General features: G+C 49.5%; 4 protein-coding genes across 4 annotated transcripts, besides 1 other annotated feature; 3 read left to right on the forward strand and 1 right to left on the reverse strand.

Annotated features, from left to right (window-relative positions):
- Positions 1–12379: part of a sequence feature (contig 1.145 856..176570(1)) that runs on past both edges of the window.
- ANIA_08276 (Nrd1 complex RNA-binding subunit) lies at positions 1230–3830 on the forward strand (the record flags this gene model as incomplete). Its single annotated transcript, XM_676453.1, has 4 exons — positions 1230–1349; positions 1416–1661; positions 1895–1997; positions 2137–3830. The coding sequence occupies 4 exons, from the start codon at positions 1230–1232 to the stop codon at positions 3828–3830; spliced, it is 2163 nt and encodes a 720-aa protein (XP_681545.1).
- ANIA_08277 (homocysteine synthase cysD) lies at positions 4550–6373 on the reverse strand. The gene is made up of 6 exons (XM_676454.2): positions 6262–6373; positions 6150–6204; positions 6006–6089; positions 5584–5943; positions 4967–5535; positions 4550–4908 (listed from the first exon to the last, which is right to left on the reverse strand). The coding sequence occupies exons 1-6, from the start codon at positions 6309–6311 to the stop codon at positions 4713–4715; spliced, it is 1314 nt and encodes a 437-aa protein (XP_681546.1). The 5' UTR covers positions 6312–6373; the 3' UTR covers positions 4550–4712.
- On the forward strand, positions 7389–8440 carry ANIA_08278 (MARVEL domain-containing protein). The gene is made up of 3 exons (XM_050611251.1): positions 7389–7589; positions 7639–7921; positions 7981–8440. Exons 1-3 carry the CDS (start codon positions 7502–7504, stop codon positions 8075–8077), a joined length of 468 nt encoding a protein of 155 aa, XP_050467297.1. The 5' UTR covers positions 7389–7501; the 3' UTR covers positions 8078–8440.
- Positions 9415–11544, forward strand: ANIA_08279 (putative arginine transporter). The gene is made up of 4 exons (XM_676456.2): positions 9415–9799; positions 9859–10281; positions 10331–10645; positions 10754–11544. The coding sequence occupies exons 1-4, from the start codon at positions 9589–9591 to the stop codon at positions 11386–11388; spliced, it is 1584 nt and encodes a 527-aa protein (XP_681548.2). The 5' UTR covers positions 9415–9588; the 3' UTR covers positions 11389–11544.

The raw sequence follows: 12379 nt of genomic DNA on the forward strand, positions 1-12379 counted from the left end.
TCTGGCCGTAACCAGGACAGCCTATGGGGCCGGTCTCCCGACTCCACCGCAACAGAACTCGGAGCTTCTGCCGCCTGCGTTCCCGCCAGCTTCCGTCATCGCTCGCACAGGGCACATTGAGGGCCTTAGTATGTACGGGGCTTACTGTGTATGTCTCAGCATGAGCTTGCACATCACCGGTACAGAGTATGGGCTACGGTGTGAGATGATGAATATTACGTTCTGTGGCGTACAACACGGGCTACATACATACTCCGTGTTCCAATTTAAAGGATTTCCATGTTGAAATGAACTACGCAGTCAATGTGCTTTCAGCTGTCGCCCATGCGTCATGGCTGGTGACGTCGGCAAGTATCCATTCCTCGGCTGTCGACTGGACCCCAGAAAGTCCGCAACCCGCTTTAGGCTTGTAGAGAAGGGATGCTAGGGTTGTTTAGGAGTCTATAGAGTTTATTTAAAGCAATCGGGTACAAGTAGAGAACTACTGCACATGGTGGATGGCAGGATAACCGCTAATGGGTCCCTCTACTTGAGGGATGATCCTTTGCTGAGGGCCGTCATATTTTCGCCTGCCATCATCGGCCCCATTCGGCTCACCGGGAGCGACCATCGAACAGTCAGTGGCACGTGACCGTTTATGGTTGTCAGTAGCGCTGACTAAGTTCTGACCGTCTGAGGCTAGCGCATATTCGAGTTTTCTGATCACCTGACTTTCACAACCAATGAAACTTTCATTCAAATTACCGTCAAGCCCCTGCCCTCTTCAACGTCTTCAACTCACTTTCATCTCGCATTTCATCCGGTTCGGATCTCGTCACTGTAATCTCATCACTTTTCTCTTCTCTTTTTTTGACTCTTACCGTTTCGCCTTAGGTCGTACCTTGTACACGTACTATTTGACGAGCTGAAAGGCGCTAGACGCGATCTCGCTGTTTCCGCTGTAGGCCAAAGGCCCCCCTGGCCGTAGTGACGCGACCAGAAATCAGCTTAGGCTATCACTCTCAGCACTTAGACTGGGCCTCAGCGACACGGAGTCTTTCTCCCCTATTAAACATACAATACCATATTGCTGTTGCTGGATTTCCCAGTAGAAGCGACTCATTTGGGAGCCTGCTGCTTTGATTCGCCTTCAGCGACTTCGTTTGCTGCGCGATAGACTGTCTACGCGCACCAGATCATACAGCGTTTCTTCGTATTGAATTGCGATTCACAGCAGACAAGGAACAGCCATGTCTTCCGCAGTAGCAGAACTGGACAACTATCTCCAGTCTATGCTGGCTCTCAAGGCCCCGGGTGTCTCAGGATCTAAGATCAACAGTATAACTTCGTTATGCACGGCCAATGTGCAGGTACTTCTCTCAATTTCTGAGCTCTGTGTGTGAACCGACGAGCTAACCTGTTCTTCTCTCTCTCAGAACGAATCCGTCCTTATCCAGAAAATCTACACGCATTTCAAGAAGGCACCAGGCACACACAAGTTGGGCGTACTCTATGTCGTAGACTCAGTAACTCGACAATGGTTAGATGCAGCGCGCAAAGCAGGACAGCCCTCCGGTAGTGCTGCTCCTGACGGGACTTTTGCCGCTGGTGTTAACAGAGTGACCGAGTTATTACCTGTGTTGATGACCGATATCATAAACAATGCGCCAGAAGATCAAAAGGTACGCTCTAGATGCATACGTGCAAAATATCCATTCCCACCGGATTGCGGGCATATACATAAGGCCGATAAGACGCGACGATTTATTTTCTCTCGCGCTGCCGATTATAAGACTTTGATCTACGTATATCCCGCAATACATCCCCTTAACCTGCATAGAAACCGCGCCTTCTAGCGATTCTCCTTCGTTTGGTAACGAATAGTTTAACTTACGTATTGCGTCCGTCTTCATAGGAAAAAATCAAGAAGCTGGTCGACATTTGGGAGCGTGGATACACTTTTCCCGCCCCTATGCTCGCATCCTTCAAGCAGAAACTGAATGCGCCTGCGTCCAACAGTAAGCGGCTACCTCCCTTTCAAACTGCAGTTGCTTGTATATCAAATTCGTTGATCGCGAGTGATCGCGGGAAAACATGCCGAACTTGTCTAGGCTTGATAAACGTGAGGCGAATTAGTTCTAATCCTGCTTATAATAGATGTTGAATCGACGACTCCTGAAGGCTCTCCAGCCCCGAACCAAGCCTTATTTGGAGGCACGCAACAGCAATCGTCAGTAGGAGCCAATGGTGCAGCATCCGCTACCCCAGCTCAGTCAGCGCCAGACACCTCGAGTATTCTGAAAGCCTTGGCGGATATGGCAAAGCAGAACACCGCAGCCCCGGCGGCTCCAGCTGCTGCTGCTCCCGTCAATCCTCTGAGCGCATTAAGCCAGCAGGCCACAGTTCCCCAGCCCGCGTCTTCATCCGTAGACCAGGCTTTGCAGTCCCAGGTTAGCTCAGCTGGCGTAAACCCCTACGCAGCTGTTGCAAATCCGTTCGCTGCTTTAGGCAACTTAGCTCAAAACCCAGCTTTGGTCCAGCCGCAAAGTCAAAGCCATACGCCGACACCATTAACGGTTCCTCAGAATCCCTTAGCGGCGCTTCTACCGCAGGCGACTGCACCGCCAGCGCAACCGCCCACCATGACGCCTGATGCACTGCAGCAACAGCTTCAACTCCTCCAAATGTTGGCTGCCCAGGGTATCCCCCAGGAGCAGTGGGCTACGGCTTTACAGATCCTTACTCTCTCTAACCCTGCCGCCATGTCAAATCTCAATCCCGGCCAAGCTCCAGGGTTCAATCTCCCTGGCCAAAATTCCAATGCCTGGGGTGGCCTTCCTGAACAGCCACGTGATTTCGGGGACCGCGAGCGGGATCGTGATTACATGCGTTCTCCTCCTGGCGGATATCGTCGTCGCTCCCGTTCCCCTGGCTGGGACAGACGCCGCGATGTGTCTCCCCCACGCCGACGTGATAGCCCTGTCTATGGAGAGTACCATGGTGATTCTCCTGGCCGTAGGGGGGCCGATCCGCGTGGTCGACGAGGCAACGACTACCGTCAACGCAGTCCGGTTGGACGTAGACGCCGTTCTCCTTCTCCTGCACGCAAGGACCCCACACTTCCTCCACCGGGTCCTAAATTCATTGAATGGGACTACTCCATTGGCCAAGGAAATATCAAAGTCCTTAGCCGTACCCTCTTCGTCGGTGGCGTAACATCATCTGAAGCCCATTTACGGTCTCTTTTCTCAAAGTACGGCGTAGTCCAGACCTGCATCGTGAATGTCGACAAACGTCATGCTTTTATCAAGATGATCAGCCGACAGGACGCCATCAATGCTCGAGAAGGAATGGAATCATACAAGACCGGAGATATGCAGCTTCGGACACGCTGGGGTGTTGGCTTTGGTCCCCGTGACTGCAGTGACTATCAAACAGGAATTAGTGTCATTCCCATTGAGAGACTGACGGAGGCGGACCGGAAGTGGATGCTCACTGCGGAGTACGGTGGTACCGGAGGAAGACCTATTGAGTCGGGCATGATCGTTGAGGAGCCAGACATCGAAATTGGTGCGGGTGTGTCATCAAAGGCCATCAGTAGACGGATCGCAACCGACACTGGAGGCAAGCGTGGCCCGGTTTCAACACGCGTCCAGCATGACCGGCCTCCCCGGCGTGAGCGTGACGGACCCCAGATGGGCGACACGTCAAACGCCAACAACGTGGGTGTACCCCCAGCCGTTCCTGGTTTTGGTTTTTCCTTCCCCGGTATGCCACTGTTTCCTCCTGGCTTCATGATGGGGGGTGCGCAGCCCAGTAACCCATCCCAACCTCCACCTCCTGGTCAGTGAGATAGTTCAATTCTCTAATATGATATCCATTCTTTGAATGATATCCGCCGTTCGATTCAGTTCTTTGTCTTGATACCAGTTACAATTCTTCATGTCCCCTTCATCTCATAATTGAACTCTCGGAGGTACGAATTCGGTTCTGCTACAAGACCATGCCATGGCGTTTGGGCCGGGAATCACTTTGAATACGGAACTTTAGCTCATCTTTACACAACATTTCCCAGCGACCTCATCACGGGAGATGACTACGCTTTGACCGAGTTCTACTTATTTTCAAGCCGTGTATTAATTCCACCCACCTCTTTATTCTTCAAACGTTTTTCTTATTGGCAGAGCAATACGGAGTTGCAAGGCTCTGCGCTCGGCGTCGTATCGCATAGGCGAACTGATTACTTGAGCCATCGTTTTCTTACTGTCTTATTCTACGATGTTTTCTTTTCTTTTTTTTTTGCTCTCATTGCTTCCGTCCCACAGGTTTGAAAAGTCGGGAGCTTGCTGATACTAAGGCGGCAGTTGGGTGTTTTGTTGTATTCTTGTTTCTTAGGCTCCAATGTTTGATTCTGGTCTCAATTCATTCTATGTATTCCCATTTTTCGAGGTAACCTGACTATTGGCCATTATAAGTTTCTTCTTGACTCCTTCGCAAATCGTACATATGCGTGCAAAAAGGATGGTTCAGAATCCAACAATTTACGGTAGGGTAAATTATGGAGAGAATATTAAGAAGATAGGGGTGGTATTTATAAATAAAAAGGTATCCAGGATCTCATATGATAGTATGATATGTAGGTATATAGTTAGCTGCCAGTAAACGCCAACAGCACAGGCAATTCATTCATATTTCGTCTTGACCATGTCGACTTCCGCCCTAGAGCCCAGGCACTAAGCACTCCGGACAACTTTGAAGGTCGCTGCAAATGACTGTTCAAAGTCGGCGATGATGTCGTCGATGTGCTCAGTGCCGACAGAGATGCGGATGGCATCTTCCGTAACACCAGAATCGATTCGCTCCTGGTCGGTCAACTGCTCGTGAGTGGTGCTCCAGGGGTGAATCGCGAGGGTCTTGGAGTCTCCAACACTGTAGATCGGTTAGCTCTTGGTTTGTCCTCTTATAGAAGCTCTGCAACCAGACTTACTTTGCTAGATTGGAGATGAGCTTAAAGTTGTCGACAACCTGGCTACCGACGGCTGCCTCACCCTTGACACCAAAGGATAGGACACCGCCGAACCCACGCTTGAGGTACTTCTTTGCAACTTCGTGGCTGGAGTGCTCTTCTAGGCCCACGTAAGAAACCCAGCTGACGTGATCATTCTTCTTTAGCCAGTTGGCGAGGGCCAGAGCGTTGGAAGCATGACGCTCAGCGCGCAAGCTTAGGGTTTCCAGACCCAGGATGAGCTGCTGCGCGGCAAAAGGGTTCAGCGCGGACCCGAGGTCGCGCAGGATTTCGACCCGGACACGAATCGCGAAGGCAATGGGGCCGAAGGTCTCCCAGAAGTTCAACCCGTGGTAACCTTCAGAAGGCTGCGTGAACTGAGGAAACCGCGCGGCGTTCTTGCCCCAGTCGAATTTGCCGCTGTCCACGACAACGCCTCCGATGGTTGTGCCATGACCTCCAATCCATTTAGTTGCACTGTGCACGACAATGTCGGCGCCATGTTCAATGGGTCGAACAAAGTAGCCTCCGGCACCGAAGGTGTTGTCAACCTGGGTTAAGGTGAGCTAACGATACTCCCCATACAACGGGAAACTTACCACAAGGGGAATTCCCTTCTCATGGGCTACTTTTGCAATGACCTCAAAGTCGGGCACATTGTAGCGAGGGTTTCCTATTGTCTCGACGTAGACGGCCTTGGTACGGTCATCGATAGCGGCGGCAATGTCCTCTGCTTTGTCTCCCTGCACGAATTTTGTGGTAATTCCCAGTCGTGGGAAAAGGACCTTAAACTGATTGTATGTACCACCATACAAATTACTTGTGGAAACGATATTGTCACCAGCATGGGCTAGAGCAGAGATGGCCATGAACTGGGCTGCCTGGCCAGATGAGGCAGCCACCGCAGCGACACCTCCCTCGAGTGCAGCAATACGTTTTTCGAAGACATCGACTGTGGGCTGGGAGTAGATCATTCAGTCACAACGAGCAGTCGAAATGCAAAGGACCAAGCATTGCTTACATTCATAATTCGGCTGTAAATATTGCCAAACTCTTTGAGGCCAAAAAGCCTGGCGCCGTGTGCGGAGTCATTGAAGGTGTAGGACTATAAGCAATCAGTGACTTCATGTCGTCTTCAAGTATGGGAGCCACTACGTAGGCCTACCGTTGTCGCATAGATTGGGACAGCCCGGGAATTAGTTGCAGGGTCAGGCTCCTGGCTTTGGATTAATCAGTACGTGCTGGAATCGATATATGAGACAGAGAGGGATGAGTACCCCGCATGGAGCTGGAGGGTCTCGAAACGTTTCGGTGAAGGGTCGGACATGATGGCTTTGATATCTTTGATATCTGGGGTATAATTTTTTGAATCCTCTCTTTTGACAACTTGAAATAGAGTACAGCATTCGCAAAGCCCAACGAACTGGTGGAGGGGTTGTTTATATGCGGGGAATAGCAGCAGCACAACGCCGGCGGCCACAATGGCGTGATCGCGTCTTACCCGAATTGACCTGGGCCAAACGAAAAGAGCCAAATACTATCGTAATTGCGTGAATAATGGAAACAAATCGAGCAGAGTCTATTTCTAGCGGTCCAAATAGGACCCTGAACGATAGGACATAAATGGTAGGAATCTCATGCGGCTAAGAGGGGGATCGAGGCGCATCGGTAGGAAGGGACCAGATCTTCGACTCCGAGTATTTACGGATAATAACAGAGCACTCTAGTAAGTGACATTGTAATCATGTTAGTAAACCTACCATAAAATCTAAAAGCAATCAATGCTCGGCTAGGGTATTTCTAGGGTCTGGGGCTAGAGTTACAACAGTGGACCTTTTTGAAGATCCTCGATCCAAGGGCGAGGCTAGTGATAAAATTTATATATTATCTATTTAAGAGTATATTGTTTAACATACTTCTGCATAATATACACTGCATAAGCGATAGTTATGCATTGTTATCGTACAGGCCAAGAGACTATCCTAGAGCAGCCTAACGTCGTCCAACCTTCAGCCTTAGCAGCAGTTATTATTAGCGAGGCTAAAGCTGGCTAAAGCTGAAGCCTAGTGGATGAGATCATCATTCTTCTTGACCGGCGATCTGCAGCATATTCAGGTCTCGTGTTCGACGCGCCGAGCCACAACTAGTCTTGCAAGGCAGCCGAATTCCTTCAATCACACGCTCCGACTAAGATAGGATGGCTTGTGGCTACAAATACGAGTCCTTACGAGCTCCAGCTCTGCTTATGAGCTCATTTTTTACACCTCCCAGCTCGGCTTCGGTTGCCATTTCTTTAAAAAGCTCCAGTCCTGCACCTGCATCTGCACCTGACCTCACTTTTCTCTATTTTTTGGCGACCGGTTGACTTCTCCCTCTTCTTCATTTCAACTCAAGTACAGTGTACTCTGTTCAAGGTACACCTGCCGTCACTATAAATCGCCTCTCCCCCAGTGTACATTAGGAACACTCTTGTCGGCGAGTATCGGATCCCAAACAACATTGCCAGCCCCCAACAAAATGGCCAAGTTCGATTTCCCTTTGTTCTATATTTTACGGGCTGTTCAGGCAGTCTTTGCTGTCATTGTGCTGGGCCTCACAGGACATGGTTCGTATATTCAGAACAGACATCCTTGACATGCGCTGACACTCCCAAGCTGTAAATGTAACTGATGGTCATTGGTGGGATACCATCAACTTTATGCTCTTCAACGGTGTATGGACTCTTTTTATTGTCGTCCCATACTTCATCCTAGCGCCCATCTTTGTACCCGCAATTGCGCATCGTTGGGTTCTAGTGGCCGTGGATACAATCACCATGATCTTTTGGTTTGCGGGTTTCATTGCCCTGGCAGTCGACCTTGGTGATGCCCATGGTTGCTCAAAGTGGTCCCCGTGCCGGGGATTGCAGGCTGCAGCAGCATTCGGCGCTTTCAACTGGTAGGTTGGCTCTCAGATTGGGAAGGTACGTTGGAACCGTGGCTAACTGCGGCTTGTAGGGTCTTGTTCTTGGTCACCACTGTTCTGAACACAATGGGCGCTCTCCGAAGAGACCCTGCCCCAGGCCCTCAACCTCCTACAGCCCACGTACCTTGAGCTTGATTATTGTCAAGCGTATCGCATATTTGATACCTTACGCCATGACGTCATCGCCTAGCGTTAACCCTGAAGAATGTAGAATGATGTCTTAATGAGATTTTGGAGCTGTTGTTGCTTGCCTTGGATTTATTGTTGAGCTCGTGGATACCCACAACCTGTCACTATGTATAGGTGATATTTCTCATGTTTTGAAATATTGATAATTAGCACATCATTACTCGCATTTAATGCTGGATTTTTGTGCGTACCATCCCAGAAAAGTTTCCCACTCCATCCTTGTGCTGGCCAGGAATCAACCCAGTATATTGTACTATTTGATAATCATTGTGTACCTAGGTACTCTAGCATCTTCACAGTTACTAGCTTGAGAATAATTTGCATCGTGCGTTCGAAGCTTGGCCTTATTTCGGATAGTAGCCCGCCAAGCTATCGAGACTGGCGGGCGGCGGTTCTAAATTTCCGTTTTCGGCAGCCGTACCTGGGCCCCCAAGCGGCTCTCTGAAGCACATCAGACTAGTCGACAGCCAAGGGGTAAATATAGCATGCCCATGGAACCGCAGATCTCATTGCTGCATGGTATATGGAGAGAATATTTGCCATCCGTGATTCAGTTGTGTGCAACGACAAGCATTGCTACTATATAGTGTTTTTAGAGTTTTGCTCGGCCCAGCCTTCTAGAATTGCTTAGCTCCTCGGAATAGTTACCCGTGCATCAAAAAATCGTGATATGAAGACATTAGACTGAGTCTGGATATGCATTATGTACGGGCATAAAGCAATTATCTTGAAGGTATACTATATATTATTTTTGATTCGCTTCAAGCACAATTTTGGTAAGATACGAGATACCGTATCCAAGATCCAGTTCGGCGGCTGTTGCCTCTCTGGTGGCGCATCCGTTGCAAGTTACGAGAGAAAAACCTCAAACTTTTCCGGCCCACTTCGGAAACAGCAATTCTCCCCACACCTTCTGGCTCTGAGACTCATGATTGGGCTGGTAGCTCTATACCATGCCATAGCAGGCAATGACATATGCGGCCAACACCGAGGAAAAAGGGCGAAAACTTTTCCAGAAGGACTGGTCGAGATGGTCTGAACATCGAGCCAGCGTTGCATCCATGATTCATCGCCATGAGGGATCCGGTAGGATCTCCTCATCTCGCCTTGTTTTCCTTACATAACATCTTTGATTTAATGAATCCATGACTGGTGCCATTTGTCATATCTCTTTATCTCTCAACATACTCCGCAGGACGGGAGAGATTCTTTAAGAGTGCAGTCCTGGGGTTCTGCTGGGTCCCTCGCCTCCTCAAATCGCTTCAATTCCGCGTGTCCTAGAACAGAAGTCAGAGTCTGGTTTGGTGGAGTCAGACCTGACATTTTCTTCCACGCGAACTGCCTCTTCTTCCTATTTTCCACCTCACCTGGATATCCTCTGATCTCCCAGCAAACACCTTCGATCCTCCCGCTTCTGGAGCTCTCGGCTTTTGGACTGTCTAGGCCCAGTCATGTCCTCCGAGCGCGACTTCAATAACGCGGCGTCCGATGGAGGAAAGGCTAAGATGATCGACAATGAAGCTGTCCAGGTCACTGCCGCACAATCGTCCCCCGGCTTTGACGAGGCGGATTGCGAGAAGCATGGCGCCGGTCGCGAGTCCAACCCGCTACCGGACCTTAAGCGGAAGCTCAAGAGCAGGCATCTGCAGATGATAGCTATCGGTACGCTTCCAGGCGACGCCCTCGCGAGCTTGCGGTTGCGCTAACATATGTCTATGCAGGTGGTACAATTGGTACAGGTCTTTTCATCAGCAGTGGTAGTGCTATCTCAACCGCAGGCCCTGTCGGGGCTTTGATTGCATATATCTTTATAGGATCCATCGTCTTTTCGGTCATGACAGCATTGGGAGAGGTTGCCACATACTTGCCCATCCCAGGTGCCTTTACGTCCTACGCTACTCGATTGATTGACCCTAGTCTGGGTTTTGCTATGGGCTGGATATACTGGTTCTCCTGGGCCATCACCTTTGCCCTTGAGCTGACGGCAACTGGATTGATTATCCAGTTTTGGAACCAGGATCTTAACATAGCAATCTTCATTGGTGTCTTCTGGGTCTTCATTACTCTATTCAACATGCTTCCAGTCAGTTTCTTTGGTGAACTGGAGTTCTGGTTCTCTAGCATCAAAGTCCTCACTGTCATAGGTAGGGATGCCGCTAATAGCCCAATATTACTTTAACTAACCATTTGCAGGATTCATGATCTTCGGTATATGCATTAACGCTGGTGCCGGAAAACAAGGCTATATGGGATTCGACACCTGGGTGCATCCGGGGCCATTTGTGGCCTACGATAATATTTCACCTGATTCGACCGCCAAATTTGTTGGTTTTTGGGCTGTCCTCATCCAGGCTGCATTCTCTTACCAAGGAACGGAATTAGTTGGTATTGCTGCCGGTGAAACCGAGAATCCCCGCAAAACAGTGCCCTCGGCCATCCGCAAGACGTTTTTCCGTATCCTGTTTTTTTTCGTTTTGACGATCTTTTTTATCGGCATCCTTGTGCGCAGTGACGACAAGCAGCTTTTGAATTCTTCCACTGATGCGAATGCCTCTCCGTTCGTCATAGTGGCCAGAAATGCAGGAGTCGCCGTCCTGCCGGATATCATCAACGCAGTTCTGCTGACTGTGGTGCTCTCTGCCGCCAATTCCAACGTCTACAGCGCCAGTCGCATACTGATCGGTCTTGCCCAAGAAGGCTTCGCCCCCCGTTTCTTCAAGAAAACCTCGAAGGCTGGTGTGCCCTATTACAGTGTGGCATTCGCCTCGGCGTTTGGTCTGCTAGGATTCATGAACGTTTCCAATTCAGGTGCCACGGTGTTCAACTGGTTTCTGAACATCTCCAGTGTGGCTGGTTTGATTTCATGGGCGTCCATCTTAGGGTGTCATTTAGCGTTCATGCGTGCTCTAAAAGCTCGCAACATTTCTCGCGACCTTCTCCCTTACAAGGCGTTGTGGCAGCCATGGTTCTCATGGTACGGCCTTTTCTTCAACGTTCTTATCATCATTACCCAGGGATTCACTGCCTGGATCCCAGAATTCAGCGTGACCGATTTCTTCGTCGCATACATTAGCTTGATTCTCTTCGTCGTTCTGTACCTTGGCCACAAGATTGTCTATCGACCATCGTTCATTCGCCCTATCGAGGCAGACATCGACACTGGCCGTATTGCGCTGGAAAATGAGTACTGGGAGACTACAATCTCCGACGAGAAGTGGTATAAGCGGGCCTATCGATCAGTTTTTTCATAGATCCGTGTCCTTACTGTCTATAACCCTGCACATTGGAGAGCAATCAGTTACGATGTTCCTATCTTCCTGGCCATCTCCGTTTTGTACATTATGACTTTACATATTTGGTGTTTGCATCGCATGGAGTTGGGTGAATTGAGTTGACTGTTTCACAATCATGATGAACCAATCTTCATTTGCTATAGATTTCAAGTCTAGACCAACCCTGAAGTTATTCGTGAATTATGATTCCAAAATTCCCAACTTCGCATACTAATTTATAGTATAGAAGGTGGAAAATTTGATCGAATTTGTGTCGTAAATGCTATAACCTAGTACCGCTTCCGCATGTCTAGGCTCTTACCAAAGTCGATGTCACTGCCTATGTGCGGCCGTGGTCGCCACCGACCACTAGCAGTCAAATCAGTACACGGGGTACCCCGTTCGTGGGGTGTGCAATATGAGTGGCCAGACACGACTGGACATAATGGATTCACAGTTCACATGCAGCGTTCTTAGACCATTTATTTAACCTTCGGATTCTTGGCAAGGGTTGCAGCTTTAGTGTCTGGGGACGGGCTGTGATGTACGTCGCTGCTTTGTGTAAACAAGGCATGTGAGCAAGCAAACACAGAACCGCACTGATTTACCACTTCTGAGCAAGTTCGGAGGAGCAAACGATATATTCCCATTTACGTGAACTCGAGTTATGGCCTCGGCTCCAGGTCAACAACTCTTTCTGCTTCTTATCGAAACCTGGAGTTGGCAAAATACCGAGGCTTTTTCCGTAAACGGCAGGCCCACTCACCTCCGATTGGGTATACTGCTAAATTTCGGGACTGCCGACATCCCCGTTTGCTGCGCGACTCGTGGTTGATGGTCGATTCTCGGCTCCTACTTCCAAAAGATCTTTCTCTCTCTCCCTCTTCCTTCCCCCTTCTCTCTCTTGCTCTGTCCTCAACCTGAACGCTCATATTGAGGTCATTATATTCTCACGGCACGTCGCCGCTAA

The sequence above is a fragment of the Aspergillus nidulans genome, chromosome II (assembly GCF_000011425.1).
Source record: "Aspergillus nidulans FGSC A4 chromosome II".
Taxonomy (NCBI): Eukaryota; Fungi; Ascomycota; class Eurotiomycetes; order Eurotiales; family Aspergillaceae; genus Aspergillus; species Aspergillus nidulans.

What these genes read in the sequence shown, in the direction of transcription:
- ANIA_08279 (XM_676456.2), top strand. Translation starts at nt 9,589, where the DNA reads ATGTCCTCCGAGCGCGACTTCAATAACGCGGCGTCCGATGGAGGAAAG. An exon ending in CAAAGTCCTCACTGTCATAG is followed by an intron (nt 10,282 to 10,330) that starts GTAGGGATGCCG and finishes AACCATTTGCAG; the next exon opens with GATTCATGATCTTCGGTATA. An exon ending in TATCGGCATCCTTGTGCGCA is followed by an intron (nt 10,646 to 10,753) that starts GTGACGACAAGC and finishes TCATCAACGCAG; the next exon opens with TTCTGCTGACTGTGGTGCTC.
- ANIA_08277 (XM_676454.2), bottom strand. Translation starts at nt 6,311, where the DNA reads ATGTCCGACCCTTCACCGAAACGTTTCGAGACCCTCCAGCTCCATGCG. An exon ending in AGAAGGGAATTCCCCTTGTG is followed by an intron (nt 5,536 to 5,583) that starts GTAAGTTTCCCG and finishes ACCTTAACCCAG; the next exon opens with GTTGACAACACCTTCGGTGC. An exon ending in CTCATCTCCAATCTAGCAAA is followed by an intron (nt 4,909 to 4,966) that starts GTAAGTCTGGTT and finishes ACCGATCTACAG; the next exon opens with TGTTGGAGACTCCAAGACCC.
- ANIA_08278 (XM_050611251.1), top strand. Translation starts at nt 7,502, where the DNA reads ATGGCCAAGTTCGATTTCCCTTTGTTCTATATTTTACGGGCTGTTCAG. An exon ending in GCTGGGCCTCACAGGACATG is followed by an intron (nt 7,590 to 7,638) that starts GTTCGTATATTC and finishes GACACTCCCAAG; the next exon opens with CTGTAAATGTAACTGATGGT. An exon ending in GCATTCGGCGCTTTCAACTG is followed by an intron (nt 7,922 to 7,980) that starts GTAGGTTGGCTC and finishes TGCGGCTTGTAG; the next exon opens with GGTCTTGTTCTTGGTCACCA.